The sequence below is a fragment of the Capricornis sumatraensis genome, chromosome 8, assembly GCF_032405125.1.
Source record: "Capricornis sumatraensis isolate serow.1 chromosome 8, serow.2, whole genome shotgun sequence".
In the NCBI taxonomy this organism is placed as follows: domain Eukaryota; kingdom Metazoa; phylum Chordata; class Mammalia; order Artiodactyla; family Bovidae; genus Capricornis; species Capricornis sumatraensis.
In genome coordinates this window covers 44,080,793-44,101,660 of record NC_091076.1, presented here as the reverse complement: position 1 = coordinate 44,101,660, position 20,868 = coordinate 44,080,793, and the positions used below count along the sequence as shown (strand labels likewise).

General features: G+C 38.6%; 1 protein-coding gene across 1 annotated transcript in view; it reads right to left on the bottom strand.

Annotated features, from left to right (window-relative positions):
* The window catches only part of TYR (tyrosinase), a 108,780-nt gene that overhangs the window by 8,014 nt on the left and 79,898 nt on the right, over window positions 1-20,868 (bottom strand). Inside the window, exon 4 of the mRNA XM_068978452.1 lies at window positions 5,659-5,840. Coding sequence (XP_068834553.1) covers window positions 5,659-5,840 — 182 coding nt within the window. The remainder of the gene's footprint in view (window positions 1-5,658; window positions 5,841-20,868) is intronic.

Here is a 20,868-nt window from a genome sequence, read left to right as displayed (position 1 = left end):
TGTGGTGCTAGAGAAGACTCTTGAGAGTCCAAGGGACTCTCTCTGCAAGGAGATCCACCAGTCCATCCTAAAGGAGATCAGTCCTGGGTGTTCATAGGAAGGACTGATGCTGAAGCTGAAACTCCAATACTTTGGCTACCACATGCGAAAAGTTGATTCATTGGAAAAGACCCTGATGCTGGAAGGGATTGGGGGCAGGAAGAGAAGGGGATGACATAGGATGAGATGGCTGGATGGCATCACTGACTCGATGCACATGAGTTTAGAGGAACTCTGGGAGTTGCTGATGGATAGGGAGGCCTGGCGTGCTGTGATTCATGGGGTCACAGAGTCGGGCACGACTGAGCGATTGAACTGATTGACTGACAGTCATCAAGACAGTATGGTACTGGCACAAAGACAGAAATATACATCAATGGAACAAAATAGAAATCCAAGAGATAAATCCATGCACTTATGGACACCTTATTTTTGACAAAAGAAGCAAAAATATACAATGGAGAAAAGACAATCTCTTTAAAAAGTGGTGCTGGGGAAACTGGACAACCACCTGTAAAAGAATGGAACTAGAACACTTTTAACACCATACCCAAAAATAAATTCAAAATGGGTTAAAGATCTAAATGTAAGACCAGAAACTATAAAACTCCTAGACCAGAAAATATAAAACTCCTATAAATCATAAGCAAAACACTCTCTGACATAAATCACAGCAAGATCCTCTATGATCCATCTCTCAGAGTAATGGAAATAAAAGCCAAAATAAACAAATGAGACCTAACTAAACTTAAAAGCTTTTGTACAACAAAGGAAACTATAAGCAAGGTGTAAAAACAGCCTTCAGAATGGGAGAATATAATAGCAAACAAGGCAACTGATGAAGAGTTAATCTCTAAAATATACAAGCAGCTCATGCAGCTCAATACCAGAAAAATAAACTCCCCAATCAAAAAACGGGCCAAAGAACTAAACAGATACTTCTCCAAAGAAGACATACAGATGACTAACAAACACACGAAAAGATGCTCAACATCTCCCATTATCAGAGAAATGCAAATCAAAACCACAATAAGGTACCATCTCATGCCAGTCAGAATGTCTGCTATCAAAAAGTCTACAAACAATAAATGGTGGAGAGGGTGTGTAGAAAAGGGAACCCTCTTACACTGTTGGTGGCACTGCAAAGTAGTCCAGCCACTACAGAGAACAGTGTGGAGATTCCTTAAAAAAACTGGAAATAGAACTGCCATATAACCCAGCAATCCCACTGCTGGGCATACATACCGAGGAAACCAGAATTGAAAGTGACACGTGCATCCTCCTCTCATTGTTAAAATCAAATGTCAAGTCCTTTGGACTATATTAGAAGAAGGAAGCTCTTAGCAAAGTAGCACCATATAGAAGGCAGGAGTACATTTGGTTTCATCTTTTAACCAGTTATGCATGTGACAAAATGACCTGCTACTCAATTTTTAAAAACATCGCTAAATTCAGTTATAAGAGAAAATGTTTAACCAAAGCAAGAAGTCATCAGCAGCCTTCTATGGAAAACACTTGAGTAATTATAAACAAGACTGCCTAAATAATCAATAATGAACTGCCTTAACTAAATTATATTGAAAAATTTTAAGACATTTTTAGTAAGGTGGTTTAAGTTTAGCAATGAATAGAGATAAAATTTAAACTCCTTGAAAGTACTATAGGAGCAATAGAATAATTCATAAAATGGAAAATAGGCAACTATTGTTGTTTATTTTAAAGCAAAACTTCTCTAAAACTTGTGCAAATTCACAGCTGACGAAAATGCTCTAAATACATAAAACATTTAAAATCAATGTTATTTTAAACAATCTAACAATAAATAATAAATACCATTAATCCCTTAAAGTGATACTCTTTTCCCTTTTCTTCTCTAATACTTTTTGTTTCCTTTTTGGTAAAAAGTACCCATTTGGACATTAGGGAAGGAACAATGAGGTGGAGCCTGGTGGGCTGCAGTCCACGGGGTTGCAAAGAGTTGAACATAGCTGAGCATGAACACATGCATGCATACAATGAGGTGGAACATGAAAGTCACTACCACATTGTGATCATAAAGGATTGTAAAGACTGGAAGTTTATATGCTGATGTCTCCCACATCAGTGTCTGCAGGCCACAACCTCTTCTGAGGTTCAAGGCCATCTAGCTACCTCAGAGACATCTTTACTCTGATGTGCCATTCACCCCATTTCACTATGTAACTGATACCACCTTGAGATTCCCTCCATGTCTGGCCCTGCTCCTACTGTTACTGCCTTAATGAAGTCAATCACCATTTATCATAGGCCAGAAAGCTTAAAGTCATCTCTAATATTTCCTTCTTTCTCACCTATTACATAAATCATTTTCCAAGTTCCATAAGTTTTGCTTTCAAAATAACTTCAAATTCTTTCATCCTTTCTAACTCGCCTCCTATCACCGCTGCTGCAATTCAAATTTCCTTCAGCTCTCCCCTGGAAACTCGTAATAGCATCTTCATCAGCCTCCCTGAATGTGCTTTGCAACTGCCATAAAACTTCCTACAAGCTGCAGTAAACATAATTTTATGAAAACTCAAATTCGATCCTGATTTGTTTAAAATTCATTAATGAATCTGTTATCCTAGCAATATGGCCCAAATTCATAATCAAGACTCCCTTTTTAACTAATGAATTCCTCCTGTCATGGATATTCTCTGAAATGTCATTTTATTGACTCCTAGAGATAGGCACATCTCTAAATAAATGAGTCATTAGGTAAATAGTGGTTTAAGGTCTTTTTCTTTCATTAGGAAGAGACTACGTTGTTTGCCACCATATCTGTAGTGTCTCAAAGAATGCCTTGTACAAGACAGTTACTAAACATATGTATGTAAAAAGAATAAATAAACCAATAAAATCACCTAAAAATACCTAGTGCAATAGAAGGCTTGAAATACATTAAAAATATCTAAAAATGAGCTGAATATTAAGAGGTGTGATTTTTTTTAGCAAGCTTTATTTATATGTATTTTACTATACATAAGAAAGTGTTAGGCCCTCAGTCGTGCCCATCTCTGTGACCCCATTAACTGTAGCCCACCAGGCTCTTGTGTCCATGGGATTTCCCAGGCAAGAATACTGAAGTGGGTTAAGTATACTTTATTTGTGTGTAATTACATGCATTTATTCTTCATGATAAATATCACTTGTGTTCAATTTAATTCATTGATTTTACCCTATACCAGATATTCTTTGGTATTTAGACTAGAGAAGCTTGCAAGATATCAATTCTGATTTTGTAGGGCTTACAGCCAAGGTAGAAAGAAAGGAAGTGACGTCTCTCAATTCTGTCTGACTCTTTGCAATCCTATGGACTGTGGGCCAACAGACTCTTCTGTCCATGGGATTTTCCAGGCAAGAATACTGGAGTGGGTTGCCATTTCCTTTTACAACAGCCAAGGTGGAGAGGGGAACAAATCACATGTAGAAAAACTAGCATGCAGTTCTAACAAAGGAGTGATTAAACATGACTATGTGTATATATGTATACATAATTAGTTCATATTTGAAAGTTTGACAAATAGATGAAGAGGATCAGAATTTAGCTAGAGAGAATAGTGTGATCAAAAGCATGAGCCCATGAAAGAGTCTATTATGTTCTGGAAGTGGAAATCATAACATCCTGATGGTGAATCTTTGAAAAATTGTTATCAACATGTTCCTTTCTTTACACACTATGGGTGTTTCTAGAAGGAAGGGAAAACATGTCACTGGAGATGACCCTTCTTTTTGACTCACAGGAATTTACCCCCCTTATCACTTCTCTAACCTTATCACATCTTTACCCTGTTCACAGTGATCTTAAGGTTTTCAAAGAACTGATCTCCTCCACCAGCCATTTTAGTCCCCCTTCCATTGGCTATGATCTTCAGATAAAACAGAACAGGTCAATCAAACCATATCTGTCCAACTAATGGCTCCCCAAAGGGCAAGAGAATATTGATAAAATACCGATTCTCCCGTTGACCTTAAAATGTGGTTCTGCTGTGCCACATACTAGCTTTATGGCCTGGGACAAGTTATTCATATGCTTTACGCCTCTATTTTCTCATCTATGATCTGGAAAAAGAAATAATAGTATCTTCATAAGGATAGTTATGAAGGTTAAAGCAAATAATGCATACAGCACCTCTAGAAGAGTTCATGACACCTAAAAAGATTCATAATGTGTTGGCTATTATGAAGTGACTCAGTTTTTCTCATCTGTGTAAGTTTCCATTACTCTTGCTTCTCAAATTGGACAATTTAGCATTCCAGAAATGCATAGTACACTTCATACCTCTATTTTGTTATTCTTTTAGTTTAGAATATTCCCTACTCTTTTCCGTCTGCTACCTGCCCGCTCTCCCTTCACGGCCTAATCTTGTTTCTCTAGTCTAACTATTCTGAAGTCATTGTTTTCTCCTCTGTGCTCTTGTAGTATTATGTTTACGACTCCTTTACTGCACTTAACACAGCCTGATGTTTCATGGTTTCTTTGCCAATGGTCTGACTTGTACACCGAATTTAGAGCTCCTTGAGGCTAGAGGTATGTCACTAATGTATGTGTCACTAAGGTGTAACAAAAGGTAGGAAGTTGATAAATGTCACTTATCTGTTCATTTAATTTTAATAATTTATTCACTTTTTCTTGAATTATCCATGAATATAATGAAACATCAGTGCTTGTTGAATACCTCTTATCCACAAGTTCTGTGTTGTTTTATTGCTTTTGACCGTCTTCTGTTAAGTGGAGAGGACCCTGTAGAATGGAAATCTGGCTCTTACATATGCTGGTATTTGATACTGGGAAAGTCACTGAGATTGTTTTAGCATCAATGTCCTCACCTCATTCTAGGGATAATAAGACTTACCTAATATATTCTGACTAACAAGGCATGTAGAGTATGGAGTAGACTCTCAGATTGTGGGGGAACATTGCTATCTGTTCCTCATTTATCAAGAAAATATACGCATACTTAAACTAAGGAAGATTATTTAAAGCCTAGGTATAGTTCCAATCCTAGGCTTTTGTAGCACTACCTTAATCATAGTCATAGCAATTATTATTATTATTATATCTATTAGCACTATTATTATTAATAGGATTTAATATCAAAATGTTCGCAAGTTTTCTTGATAACCCTAGCAGGAAGTTCCCAAAGACGATTCTACAACTGGTAGATATTTTTCTTGTGCAGACTGCACTAGGTTCTTAATGCCCTTAATTATCACAATATCTCTTTGCAGTATTATATTCCCAATATCTTAGGTTAAGAAGCTGAAATTCAGGGAATGGAAGTCAGAATTCCCAAGGTCACACCAAAGTCTGTTTAAAGCATCAGGTCTCACACTCATTGTTTTCTGATTTTAATTCTTGTGCTCTTCCCAGGTTGCCACACACAGAATGCCTTATATTAAGCACAATGGATAAGAGCTTAAAGATTCTTGTAGCTTGGGCCATGTAATAATAAATCAGTGATGAACTAAGGATTATAATGCACTTTCCAAGTTAAAGCATTGGGGGATAACACTTTAAAGTCATAAGGTTTTGCACACTCTCAAAAAAGATTGGTCACTTCAGACTGAGCAATTCATATGAAAGAAACTGAGCTTTACCTGAATCTTGTAGGTAGCTATAGTCATAGCCTAGATCTTTGGATGAAATAAAGAAATCACCGTTTCTGTAGAGAGGGATGAAAGGAACCATGTAGGATTCCCGGTTGTGCCCAATGGGTGCATTAGCTTCTGGATAAACATCTTGAAGAGGATGATACTTTCGAAGCCACTGTTCAAAAATACTGCAGAGGAAAGGATTATTCAGAATCAGAAACATACTGTTGTTGAAGAAATATCTGGAGTTCTTAAAGTAAAATAACAAGGCATATCTTAAAATCTAACACCATGGAAATATACCAAACATAGTTTCCATGCTTTGAAAAGATTTTGTAAAGCCACAGTTCATGCTGTCAGGCCCTGATGAAATCCACTCATTTGAGAGAAATATTAGAGGATAATTTTGGAAAAGGAATTTCTTAGATGATAAGTGAAAGTTAAATGACAAGTTAAAACCCTTCAGAATGACACAGAGCAAGTGTAATTATTGGCTGAGTGACAACCGAGACATAGTCATAAATAATATATGTCTCTTATCTCAAAGAAAGTTCACCCAAAGAAAGAACATGCAAAACTAAATTGGAATCAGTATTAGAAGTTGGCTATTTTTTGGTCATGGTTGGAGACTTTATTTCAACCTCCTTGTTATATTTAGAGAAGTATATGTTTAATGAGGGCTGCCCCTGTTGGTTTGGCAGTAAAGAATCTGCCTGCACTGCATCAGTCCCTGGGTTGGGAAGGTACCCTGGAGAAGGGCATGGCAACCTACTCCAATATTCTTGCAACTCACGGACAGAGGAGCCTGGTGGGCCACAGTCCATGTGGTCACCAAGAGCTGGACACAACTGAAGTGACTTAGCATGCATGCACAACTACTTCATGAGTCTTGTTGAGAGAAAGAGCTCACCTTCCATGACAGAAGTTAAACATACTTAGCACTTAGCATTTCCCAACTTCCCAGAAAGCTAGAGTATGACCACATGATCAATACTCAGTCAATCAGACATATCCATTCAAGACTTTGAAACAGGAGATACTGACACAAAGAAGCAAAGACAATGGAGAAGCATTCTAGCAGTGGGCAAGGGAAGTGGTGCTAACAATATCCTGTTTATAAACATGAGATCAGAGGTATCAGTAAAGGTAAGCACTGCCCAGAGGTACCCTGTGTTCGAGAGCACAGCTTTGGCAGATGACTTGGCTGCTGTCCTCCTCTCTTGTTCTTACCTGTTTCTCAACCTGCATCTCCACAATCTCCTGAATTATCCATTATTCTTTCAGCAAATTTGTTCCCTGTTTAATTCAGCCAGAGTGAGTTTCTGTTGCAAGCAATTAAAAACCCTGACAGGAACAAAAGCTAAAAACTAAGAGATCAAAACTGTCCAGTAAGGATGGAAGTGAAACTAAGTATAACAGAACATGTAGTGGATAATTAAAAGGGTGACAAAGAGAATGCCTCTGTATGATCAAACCACATAACACAGAGGGAAGAACACTAGACCTGGGGTCAGAAAACTCCCCTTGGGTCCTAGATTTGTGATTTAAGAGCTGTATACATTGTATAAGCTCATAAGCAAATCACAGAAACTCTTGAAGGCTTAGCCTTCACATCCTTAAAATGAAAGTAATAATATCTATCCCATCTGTTTCCAAACAAATTATCCAGTGTGGTAGTTTTTAGGAAAGTGCTAAATAGATAAGCTATTGTTATTTAGCTCTAGAATTTAAGCTCAGAGGCCAAAGTTTTGTGCAAGAAGCTGGTGTCTAAAAAAGAGAGTGATGTTTCAAGCAAACAGAGAAGTTTAAAAAAAAAATTATTTTTTGAAGGACGATAAAGACGAGAACAAGGAAGCCAGATGGCAGCAGTGATGATTGCTTTTTGGTGATGAAAAAGAATTCTATTTGTTAAAAAAGTCTGGACTTCAAATGCTAGTTGTGGTCAAAGTTGTCTTCATTGTGAATTAATTGAAGGATCAGTAAGCTGCTGATAAATACCTCGGTTATTAAATACATTTTCTGAGTATTTACTTATGTTCAGTTTTGAAGAAATATGAACCTATGTAAAGCTCAAGTTCTGTGGGTTTTGACAAAGTTGTCTTAATGTTAAGACAACTTTAAGACACCAAAATATTTTAACCTGTTTAATTTTCATTTTATTCATCTGAATAATGAGAGTAATATTTAAGTCATGAAGGTATTGCAAGGATTAATTAAGCAACCTAAATGTCTATTGACAGATGAATGGATAAAGAAGATGTGATATATATATATATATATGTATATGTATATGTATATATACACACACAATGGAATATTGCTCAGCCCATAAAAAAAGAATGATATAATGCCATTTTCAGTAACATGGATGGACCTAGAAATTACCATGCTAAGTGAATTAAATAGGTAGATAAAGACAAATATCATATTATATTCCCTTATATGTAATATAATATGTAATTATAATATAATATAATATGTAATATAAGGGACTATAATATAAATGAATCTAAAATAGGATACAGATGAACTTATTTATCAAACAGAAATAGACTCACAGACATAGGGAATACTTATGGTTGCTAAAGGGGAAGGGAGTAGAACAGTAAAACAGGAATTTGGGATTAACACATATTCACTACTATACATAAAATAGATAAACAAGGACCCACTGTATTCAATGTCTTATAATAACCTCTAACAGGAACTGTATTCAGTGTCTTGTAATAACCCATAATGGAAAATTATCTGAAAACTATATATACACATGGGCATCCCTGGTGGCTCAATGGTAAAGAATCTGCCAATTCAGGAGATGCGGGTTCAATCCCTGGGTCAGGAAGGTCACTAGGAAAAGGAAATGGCAACCCATACCAGCATTCTTGCCTGGGAAATCCCACGGACAGAGGATCCTGGTGGGCTACAGTCCATGGGATTGCAGAAGAGTTGGACATGACTCAGTGACTAAATAATAACAATGTTATGTACATATATATGTACAATATAAACTAATCAATTTGCTGTACACCTGAAACATTGTAAGTCAACTCTATGTCAATAAAAATTAATTAATTGAAAAGATTAAAGGGTTAATTAAAATAGCATAAGTAAGATACTGGAACAGATCCTGGTAAAGACTGAAATCTGAGAAGGGGGCAGCAGAGGATGAAATAGTTAGATTGCATCACTGACTCAATGGACGTGAATGTGAACAAACTTTGGGAGACGGTGAAGGACTGGAGAGCTTGATGTGCTGCAGTCCACGGGGTCTCAGAGTTGAACACAGCTTAGTGACTGAGCAGCAAAACCTGAGATGTATGGCTAAGCGTTGGACAGACGATGAGGAGAAGCTGTCCTCCCCCATAGCGTCTTTCTCTTCTTCATGATTCATGTTATACTGGAAGAACGTTAGCTGGTGAGAGAGGTGAGACATGCTATCATAGAAATGCCAAAGCTGTGCATATTTGAACTAGCTCTTTTAAAATGGTTATTATTCTTTAAGCAGAAATGGGGAAACAGTATTCAAGGGGATTGTTTTTTGTTTTTTGGTTTTTTTTTGGTGTGTACCTCCATTTCCTCAACTGAAGAAATTAGGAACTGGCTTAACAAATAATCCCAAATTCTTTTCAAGTATTTTATGAATGTATGTATTTTATGAATGATTCTTCTTATTTTGATGTCTATGGTTTCCTTCTTTTCATGAAAACATTGCTTGTTCATTACACAAAATTCAGAAAATAGAAACATGCAAAAAGGAGAAAATTTTAAAAAACACACATACTTGCTCAATATTTCTGTTAGTTTTTTAAATATGCAAATTTAATACTATATACATATGTTAACAAAAGAATTATAACATAGACACTATTTTATAAGACTTCTTATTAGTACTAAATGTTGAAGTTATATTTAAGCATGCTTAAACAATATTCAGCAGTTTTCACGTGGTAAATCTATTTTTTAATGAGAAGGAGGCCCTTCGATAATTAATCTCTCCCCAACCCTATTAAACTTTGGCTGATTTAGAAACAGTCCAATATACAATGAGCTATTAGAGAAGAGCTTCAGGCAGACATTGTGCCTTTTGTCAATGGAGAAAAATTACTCTTATAGTTCAGTTTATATATAATCTTATTTCTGCCAAGAAATAAAAATTCTTTACCTAAATAGGACAAGGACATCAATTCTTAGCACCAAGAGATATAATGGATGAAACCATTAATGTGCTCACCCACCTTATCCACCTTTTAAAATGAAAGTATTAATCCTGTTTAAATTCTTCATTGGTAGATCTCATCTTCAGTTAATTTCATCAAACTATGTCTAGAATGGCTCACATCAGAATACTAATGTTTAACTTGGATAAGCACACTGACATTTTGGGAAGCAAATTATCTTCTTACCAAAGATTTATTTAACCTGCATCTAGATGGTTTTCTAGAAGCCTGAGCAACAGTGAAATGCACAAGAGAGGGTTTAGGAAAAGGTTAAGCTGATCACAGACAAAAACAAGGAGGAATGTGTTTTATGTATAAAAATAGCACGGATATCAGGTCACTTCCATTCTTATAATAAGACAAAGCTAGATAAGTGGAAAATCAATAACTTTTATTGGACTCATGAGAGAACCGAGGTCACAGAGCAGACTACTTCTCCCCAAACTGCAGAGATAAGTGCAAGCAGAGGAACTCAACTGCTATTCCCTTTTCAGGAGGAGAAGCTGGATCCATAAACCCAAACACTTTGATAAATGCCTGGAGACGTGATGAGAGAAGCTAGTGATGAGATGGACAGCTAGTGATGAGAGACACTCCTGGAACCCATAGTCTTAGGGGGATTCCCACACATTCCCTGGCTTTTACATCCAGGAACTCTGTCCGATTTTCACAATAAAGATCTGAGAAAGATCCTCTCCTGGCTGTGTTGGGGGAGGGAGAGAGTATCCATTGTGAAATATGCCCAGAGGTCTTCTCCACACCAAAGCCCTTCAATCCAGAGGAAATAACCACCAGAGTATTATTCCAGTAGGAGGAAGGGAACTCCTCTCAGTCCAGCCTCTTTCAGCCTTCCTGTCTCATTCAATGCCACATGGGTCAGGGCTTCAAGGAAACAGATTGGGAATATGACAACTAAAAAGGGAGATCGGAGGTGGAAAAATCAAGAAGCTATACCACTGCAGAAACACTCATGACAGTCACAGATCCAAGACACTGGCCAACTAAAAGATTGAAATTTAATCAGAATACTATAGAACACTTTCCCTCTCCTGTACTTTACCATGATACCAACAGAGTTCTAGTATGATAAGAGTGAATTATAACTAAAAGATCTGTGAGACAAATAGTTTCTGAGGAATAGTATCACTTTGAGTCATAGAATAAATGTTTGATTATAAGCAAAAGTGTAAAATAATAGTCTCTGTGGAATAGTATCAATTTGAGCCATAGCATAAATGATTATAAGCAAAAGTATAAAATAAATATAGATGAATGCAAACTGATATGCCTACCTACATACATCTACCATGTGGAAGAATTCCAAATAATTATGTAGACACTTTGAGTACATAAAGGAGCAATGCACAGCTCCCACTAATTATATGTGGGCTGTCTGTAGTAACTTTCCCCCAAAAAGTACAGTATGGAAGGGCAGTGGAACCACTGAGGAGTTTGAAAGTGAAAGTGTTAGTCACTCAGTCATGTCCAACTCTTTGCCAACCCTATAGACTACAGCCCGCCAGGCTTCTCAGTCCATGGAATTCTCCAGGCCAGAATACTGGAGGGATTTTCCCGACCCAGGGATCAAACTCAGGTCGCAGATTCTTTACCATCAGAGCCACCAGGGATGTCCTTAGGTTTGAGAAAACTGGTGAATATGGTATCTGCCAAGTGACCAAAGCTAACACTGCCCATGGTCAGCCATGTTGATAGTGTGTGCCCTTGATATGATGGGGAGAGAAGAGTGCTTTCCCCTCGGTCCTCTTCCTCCTCAAGTAACTCCAGTCTACAAAATTCCAGTTGAGGGGCATTCTGTACAACACCTGAGTAGTACTCCTCAAAACTGTCAAGGTCATCAAAAACAAGCAAAGCTCCAAAAATAGCCACAGTCAAGAAGGAGGGAGGAGACATGATCACTAAATGTAATATGAGATCCTGGATGGGATCTTGAAACACAAAGAGATATTAGATAACAACTAAGTAATCTTAATGGTGACTCAGACAGTAAAGCATCTGCCTACAATGTGGGAGACCAGGGTTCAAGCCTTGGGTTAGGAAGATCCCCTGGAGAAGGAAATGGCAACCCACTCCAGTACTATTGCCTGGAAAATCCCATGGACAGAGGAGCCTGGAAGGCTACAGTCTATGGGGTCGCAAAGAGTCGGACACGACTGAGCGACTTCACTCACTCACTCAAGTAATCTTAATAGACTGTAGTTAATAATAATGTATTGAAATTGTTTCATGAATTGTGACAAAACTTCCATACTGATGTAAATTAAGAATAGGGGCAACTGGATGTGAGATATATGCAAACTCAGGTTTGTCAAGAGAAAATTATTCTTACATTTCCTTTTCAAAAATAGAACAACAAAGAAACCTAATGTGATTGGATATTAGAGAACTGATTTGCTTTAGTACATTCACTGGTACAACAAAATTGTATAAATGCAATAGAATTCTTTTTCATTGACTTACTCAACCATTTCATAAATAGTTGAATACATATATACATCTATAAACTGGTTCTTTGTCAGGTATTGGTGTAGTTCTGTGTCCTTATGGTACTTAGACCTAGTGGTGGAGATGGACACTAACCAGTAATTTCAGAAATGTATCTTTAATTACAGACTGGCAAATACAAAAGCAAGATGGTAATACAATTTAGTGAAGAGGTCTGATTGATTCTGCCTCCTTTGGGAAAGTCTCTGATGGTGTTAAAGAATGACTATTTAGAGAAGTGATATGTGAATGTTTCTGAAAAAGAGAACAGAATTTGCAAGAACCTTCAATGGGATGCTACATTCTCTTACCTGTCTCACTCCTCCCATAGCTTCACTTATTTCCTATAGCTGATGACTTCTCAATTTATATTTACAGAGTAAATCTTGGTCTGAAATCTCAGCCCAAATTTCCAGCTGCCCAACTGGCACCCTCATTGAAATATCTCAAAAGAATCTTAAAGCACAGCACACAGAATCTTCAAAAATCATGATATTAACATCTCTTCCTTATGCTACCCTTCTCCACTGATTTGTAACTTTGGGAATAAAAATATCTGTCCAGCCAGAATATGTAAAAGACCAACGTATCTATGGAGAGAACAGTTTGAGATGAAGCTAGAGAGGAACTGGGGGCAAAATCAAGAAGGGCAGTTGAGGACACTCAATAAATATTTTCAATTTCTCCTAAGAGGAACAGGAAGTCACTGCTTGTCTCTGCAGTGGGGAGAGATAACATGAATAGATAATTTTATAAAAAGTATAAAATTTATAAAAAGATTGCACTGTGAAGAAAGAACTGGAGGATAGTCAGAACTGATATGCAGGGAACAAGTGATGCGGAAATCAGCAAGAAAATGTATCTACATTAAAAAAATGATGTGTAGCTTTCCAAGTGGTACAGATCAGGAGTGAGGCATCACAGAAGACTCCACATTTTCTGGTTAAAGGGGACTCACAATCAAAACAGAAGCAGAAAAAAGGAAACTGGACAAATTCGGTAAGGCCCTGGAGGCAGATAAAAACCCAGGTCTTTGGGCTGATATACCTGGGCCGCTTTTTCCTCTGACACTCCAGTCACCTCTGCTGGGGACTTGGTTTTTTCTTCCTTATTCTCCCCGACTGGATCCTGAATTACTTCTGTCACTGACTAAGCCTTGTATTTGGGGGCAGGCAGGGTTTGGCAACAGGACTGGAAACGTACAGAAAAATAGATGCTAGAATATGAGTTAAAGACTCCACTTCAGAAGTTATCTCTGAAAATAGAAAACAGTCTATAGTCATCAACTATAGTCTGTAGTCACCCTATTTTCTTTCCCTGTGGGAGGAACAAACCTAGAGACATTGTTTTCAGAGCAAGCAAAAGTATGCTGGAAAATATCAGTGCTATCTCTAGCTACAAAACCTCATCTTTTTAATCTTCCTTTTCTCTGTGCCTAACACATAGTAGGTGTTCAATATTTACATGATCATTGTTGCTGCCCTCCTGAGTTTATAATCTCACCCAGGAGAATGAGTTCTTAATAAAGCCATTTCTATTAATACAGCCTCTCGGTGTATATTGCTTATTGACTTAAGCCTCAACAAATCAAGGAGGTAACTGTTATATTGATCCCATTTTATGGAAGAGAACATTGACTCAAAGGGTTGAAACTCTGCCAATGCTGACCCAACAAGACTGTGGCAGAGAATCCAGTGTTTCATGTCAGATTTATGTTAGTTTTACAATTATACTCAACTTGCAGAGCTGTGGCCAGAGCCCAGGTGTTCTATTCCAAGTTAAACAGTCTTCCACTAACAAGTGAAATGTTAGTGATTACTATTTAAAGCAGAACGATGGACAAAGCATTAATGCTTTGCTCCAGGTGGTGCTAGTGGTAAAGAACCCATCTGCCAATGCAGGAACTTGAGATGCGGGTTCGGTCCCTGGGTTGGGAAGATGCCCTTGAAAGGAGCATGGCAACAACGCCAGTGTTCTTGCCTGGAGAATCCCATGGACAGAGGAGGCTGGGAGGCTATGGTCCATAGCACTCCACAGAGTCGGACACGATTGAAGTGATTTAGCACCCACTAAGCGTTTTAGAGCTGTGCACAGAAATTAGAACTAGGTATCCTTTGTCATTTTACTTTACCTGAGAAATGAACATTTTATTACAAAGTGTCTCAACAGTGCAGAGAAGAGTTGTGAAATATTAACATCGATAGTCTAAAGACTTGTGATTTTTCTTGGTGGAACTAAGACCCTTTTTACTTCCTCCCAAAGGCCATGAGAACCCATAGACCAACACTGGCTTAGTAGGCCACAAAGCGGCGACAGAGAAGGGGGCCAAAGAGAATGGCCTTGGCATGGATTCTGGCTCTGTGCGTTGACCTGTTCTTGAGGACCAACTTAGAGTTCCCCCCGAGGGAGGCCAGTGAGCAGCCGTGAAATGACTCTGGAAGTGCTGAGTCTTATCTAGAAGCTGACGCTCACTGCAGGCACGTGGGAGAAAGAGGAGCTAAGGGAAGAGGTGCAGCGCATGCTGTGAACACAGGGGAGCCCTGCAGGATGTGCAGACAAAAGGGCAGAAATCCAGCTTCAACCATTTATAAGCAAAGGTTCGATGCCTGAGTGCATGCTACATCGCTCAGTCATGTCGGACTGGTGGAGACTCCATGGACTGTAGCCCACCAGGCTCCTCTGTCCGTGGGATTCTCCAGGCCAGAATACTGGAGTGGGTTGCATGTCCTCCTTCAGGGGACCTTCCCGACCCAGGGATTGAACCCTCACCTCTTATGTCTCCTGCATTGGCAGGTGGGTTCTTTACTACTAGCGCCATCTGGGAAGCCCAAAGTTTCAATAAAAAGTCCTAATTTTGACGCTGGGATTTGGGGGCCCCAAAAGAAGCCAAAAACATAACATTTCTTGAGACCTTGAATCAGATTTTTGGCATTGGTTTTATGAGAGGAGAGAGGATAATCTTTGTTAGCCTCAGTTTACTCATCTGTAAAAATGTGGATAATAAACTTCAAAATGTCATGAGATGCCGGGGGCCAGAGTGAGGAACTCCACCCATGGCAAAGGTCATGAAGAAGGAGGCTTGGCATACGCAAAGGCGTGATCAAGCCTCAGGAAACCCCCTGTTCCCGAGCATCTACCCCAAAACCAGAGTCTGTTTTATGCTCTCACCTACACCTCTGACTTTTCAGGGGGCTCTCCCCCATAACCGTTTCTCCCGGAGAAGGAGTTAACGTGCAGCTCCAAGGCAATAAAAATTCCTGGGCGTGACAAGAGTGTTTCAGCTTACGGACTCCTCTGAAGGTTATCTAGCCCGCCTGTATAGGTTTGTCCAGCCACATGTGATTGTTTACAGCCTCCCAATCTGAGAGGCAGGAGATGTTTTAGACTTACTAAAGGCAAATTCTTTTGGGGAGTTGGAAATTATTAGTATAGTGGGTTGGTTAGGAATTATATTGGTGAAGGGTTTTTCATTTGTTGTGCCAATAATTGCTGCTAATTCCCTGCCCTGGGTGTGACAAGGGTGTCTCAGGTCAAACCTCTCTGCTGACAGACTAGCTTGTGTGACAGGATTATCCATACTCCTGCCACATGATTGTTTACTACCTCTCAACCATAAACAGCACAGAGAGTTTTGGAGTATTTTGAAAGTTTTAATTAGCATAGGGCTTTTCTCATTGTTGAGTCAATGATTGCCACCAGGCCTCCATATCCTTAGGCACCTGGAAATATATTAATCAATGTATTTGGAATATAGAAAAGGAAATATGGTAGTTTTTAAGGTTAGCAATACTAGACTTTTTGAGTTAATGGATTTTCTCTTTTGTAATAGATCACTGTACTTTGTTATAAATCACTGTGTCCTTGCTATGTAAAAATGTAACTTTATCACTATCTTAAGACTAAATACATCTTAAGGGGAACATTGGTGAAAGGATTTTCATTTGTTGGGTTAATGTTTGCTGCTAAATCTCCATGTTCCCTGCCCTTATAATGAATATAACTAGCATGTAGGAGAAACAAGTATTAACCTTTAAGCATATAGGAGAAATAAGTATTAACCTTTAAGATTAATCATGTTAACCTTGGGTTAAATAAATTCCTTTCTTGATTGTAACTCACTACACCCTCACCTTATAGGAATGTAACTTTATTTGGAGGGTGGTGCCTGGTTTAAGAAAAAACACCCTTGGAAGAAATAAGTTTTTTGGTTATCAAAAGAAAGGATCATAAAATGTCAGCAGGTCTCATGGCCAGAAGATGATGTAAAATCCCTAACACCGTTTTATGTGAAGCACATGATTTTGATAAAGGTCAGGACTGCTGACTCCCGCATGACTCTGTATTCATCCCTATGTGTAACAAAAGGTATATAAGCAAACCCCAAAATAAAGAAATTGGATCAGTTTCCGGAAAGACTGATTCCCTTATGTCATTCTTTTCTGCTCCCCGTTTTTCTGGCTTAATTTGCATCTGGAGCGTGGGTGCTCGCCACGTCCACTTACTTGCCCCGGTTTTCAAACCCACGCAAGAAGGAGCCCAAGGAGGGGCACATTCCGATATTTAAGTGGCACCGGTGGCCCAACGTAGATGGTGCAGATTCCTTGTCTTGGAATTTTATTGGTATCCCACGTAAACCAAGTTATTCAGCCTCCTTTTCTCTCCTACTATTTTCTGGCCGAATTCCCATCTGGTGCATGGGTACCCACCAAGCCTATTAATTTTGCCTGGGCTTCTAAGATCGGACTGGGGGGGCCTCAGTGCCTCCTCTCCTTCGGGAGAACAGGAAGCTGCCTGTGGCCTACGTAGGTGGTGACTGGTATTCCATGTGAACCAAGTTATTCAGCCTCTTTTTCTCTGCTAATTTTCTAATCCCTCTCTATCTGTAATTAAATAAGTTATTTCTAAGGACACCGATACCGTCCCCACCTTCGAATTCCCTGGATCCACCGGGGCTGGACCCTGGCAATGAGATATAACTGAAATTAGGTGTACAGTGCACCCAGAACAGGGCCAACACACAGTAGGTACCCAACAGCGGGTAATTGTTGCTATTATTCTTACACCCATCAGAAGGCATCATTTCTGCAGTTTAATATAAGAAGCCAATTTGAATTCCCTTAGAATGGAGGTTTTATATTTCTATTCCTTGGGAATTTTGGTGTATCACAAGAAGGATGGAGTTAGCTTAAAAAACAAATACGTCAGTGAATTTTATTTCTTATTTTAAAGAAATTATATGAACAGAGAGTGAATTAATTATAGAAGTTAACTTCACAGATGCTGAAACTGGATTGCTCAGATTCAGATTTTGGTTGTGATACTCAGAAGCTGTGCAAACTTGGGCAAACTACTTCACCTCTGTGGGGTTCAGTTTTCTTCCGAGTAAAATGACAGCTGCAATATGGGTTGAATTGTGCCTCCCCCAAATTCATGTGTTGGTTTTCAGAACGTGCTTATATTTAGAGGTAGGGTCTTTAAAGAGCTAATTAAGTGAATATGAGATCCTTGGATTGGTTATAATCCATTATGTCTGGCGCCCTTATAAGGAGGAGAAATTTGGATATAGACAGGTACAACAGAAGGAAGAGCATGTGAAGACACAGGGAGAAGAGAGTCAAGAAGAAATCATGAAGTGAGGTCTCAAAAGTCACCAGTTTTGTCCATACCTTGATCTTGAAATTTCTAGTCTCCAGGATTGCAAGAAAATAAATTTCTGTTGTTTAAGCCACCAAGTCTACGGTACTATGTCATGGTAGCCATAATGGATTAATACACAACAGCACGTTATCTGAAGGGTTTCTTGCAAGTATTTAGTGAATAAATATATGTAAAATTACTTAGAATAATACATATAATAGAATACAGAATGCTGTTACTTTTATTAAAATTATAGCTACTTTGTTTTTAAGTTTCTTATTGAAGTATAATTGCTTTACCATATTGTGTTAGTTTGTGCTGTGGAACAAACTGAACCAGCTCTATGTATACATATATCCCTCCCTCTTAGGCCTCCCTCCTGCCCCATTACTTTCTACCCCCCCAGGTCATCACAAAGCACTGAAATGAGCCCCTTGTGCAATACAGCAGGTTCCCACTAGCCGTTTATTTTACACATGGTAGTGAATACCTGTCAGTGCTAATCTCCCAGTTCATCCCTCCCCTTCCCCTACTGTGTCCACATGGCCATTTTCTTGGTGTGTTCTTGAGTTTTGAGTCTGTTTTGGAGTTCTTCTTCCTTTGTTGTTGCTGTTTAGTTGCTAAGTCATGTCCAACACTTTCTCAGTCCCAAGAACTGCAGCCCACCAAGATGTTTCTGTCCATGGGATTTCCCAGACAAGAATACTGGAGTGGGTTGCCATTTTCTTCTCCAGGGGATCTTCCAAATGCAAGGATTGAACCCATGACTCCTGCATTGCAAGTGGATTCTTTACCATGAAGCCACCAGGGAAACCCCTCTTCTTATGATTTCCTTAAACTTTTATTTGCCACTGTATCTTTTGCTTCTTTAAGGCTTAGGGCATAAAAACACCAACCAGATTTACTGTTTCCCTTCTTTTATCATTACATATGTCATGCTAGATTGTAATTATTTGATTACGTGTAATTCTCCAATAGTATATGGGGGATCCAGGAAGAGTAATTACTTCGTCTTATTGGTCACTGCAGACCAAATGTCCATCACAGTGCCTTCTCATTAACAAGAGGGCTAGATTCATGTAGATCAAAAATATGTAAAATTTGAGAATTTTGTAGTATTTTGGGAGAGAGCCCACATTTTATCAAATTCGGAAAGAGTATGAACTAAATATTAAAGAATCATTTACTTAGTGGTTAACTATTAGAACTGAGAGAAGGAGAAAGCCAAGAGATGCTGATGATTTATTTAAGTTGGTTATCTCTAAAAGTGGAGTTACTCTCTGACCCACACCAGTTAGCAAAGTGTCTGGCATGTAATAAGCATTGCTGTTGTTTTTCAGTTGCTTAGTCACATCCAAAACTTTGTGACCCCATACCCGGCCTCCCTGTCCATCACCATCTCAAACTCATGTCCATCATGTCAGTGATGCCATCCAACCATCTCATCCTCTGTTGTCCCCTTCTCCTACCACCTCCTTCCTCTTCTGCTGAGACCACTGGAAAAACTTGGAGCCTTTCTTCGGATTTGAAATAACAGTGTCCCAATAATTCCTCTTCTTCATGTTGCTGGCTAATGATATTCTAGAACTCATTTAAGGAGTATTTGGAAATTTTTACTGAAAAGCAATACTTTTTAAAAGAAACAGACACTTTAAGAGCATAAATTGTTAGGAATGAGTAGCTGCAAATGGAAAGCCTGCTAAGAAATTCAACCTCAGTTGACTATAATTCCAAATGTATACTCTACTCCACAATTTCTTAGCTTAGTTGAGGAAAGGGCAAAGAAGTCTTTGGGATATGGATACTGAGTGAAAACCAGATTAAAATCATTTAAGCTAACGATAAAACTTGAAGGAACTTAGGGTACAAACCAAAATAGCAATGATAGCAAACTGGAAAAAAAAAAAAACCCAGCAAACTAAAAGTCTAAGGGGAGAAAAAGGCAATTTCAGAAGTTACTGTTTTTTCTTTTCCCATAAATACATACTGGTATCATTAAGTGGCAAGGTATACTACTAAGAACCATGTACACTACCATATGTAAAATAGACAGCCAATGGAAATTTGCTGCATGACTCAAGGAACTAAAACCAAGGCTCTGTAACAACCTAGAGGGATGGGAAAGGGTGGGAAGTGGGAGGGAGCTTTAAGAGGGAGGGGACACATGTACACCTATAGCTAATTCATGCTGATGCATGGCAGAAACCAAAGCAATATTGTAAAGCAATTGTCCTTCAGTTAAAAATAAATAAAGATTTTTAAAAACATGAAAAAAAGCAACCCATAGTGCTTCCCAAGTGATGATAACACGCACCCAGAATTGACAGACACTGCATTAGACAAAAGTTGAAATCAAATGAGCCAAGCTGCACTCATAGACCAGAGCTAGTCAGACTGAATTTGTGAAAAAGGTATCCTAAAGGGCCAGCCCTCTCAGCTGATGCTCAGTGTAAGTGAGAGGAAGGCTATTCATGTGGCTCAGTAGACACTACTGATTGACCTTCAGAGTCTCTGTGCTCTTACCTGGGAAGATGTGCTAATAAACCTTACCTTGTTCCTTTCACTATGATGCCCATTTTGTAATTCATTAAACACTGTATTTTGAACCCACTACATGTTAAGTTCCAAGGATGGAAAAGAAGTGTTCTGATTCTCATGGATCTCACTCCATACCATGATAAAAAGATAAATAAAATTTCAAAGCAATGTAAATGACACTTTGGAGGGGGCATGTGTATAAAACCTATGGGATTACAGAAGAAGCAGCTAACTGCTGGAGTCAAGGACAGTTTCACAGTAGGGATGATATTTAAACTGGATGGATAGGTTATGGGGAAGGCATTGCACAAACCAACAGGGA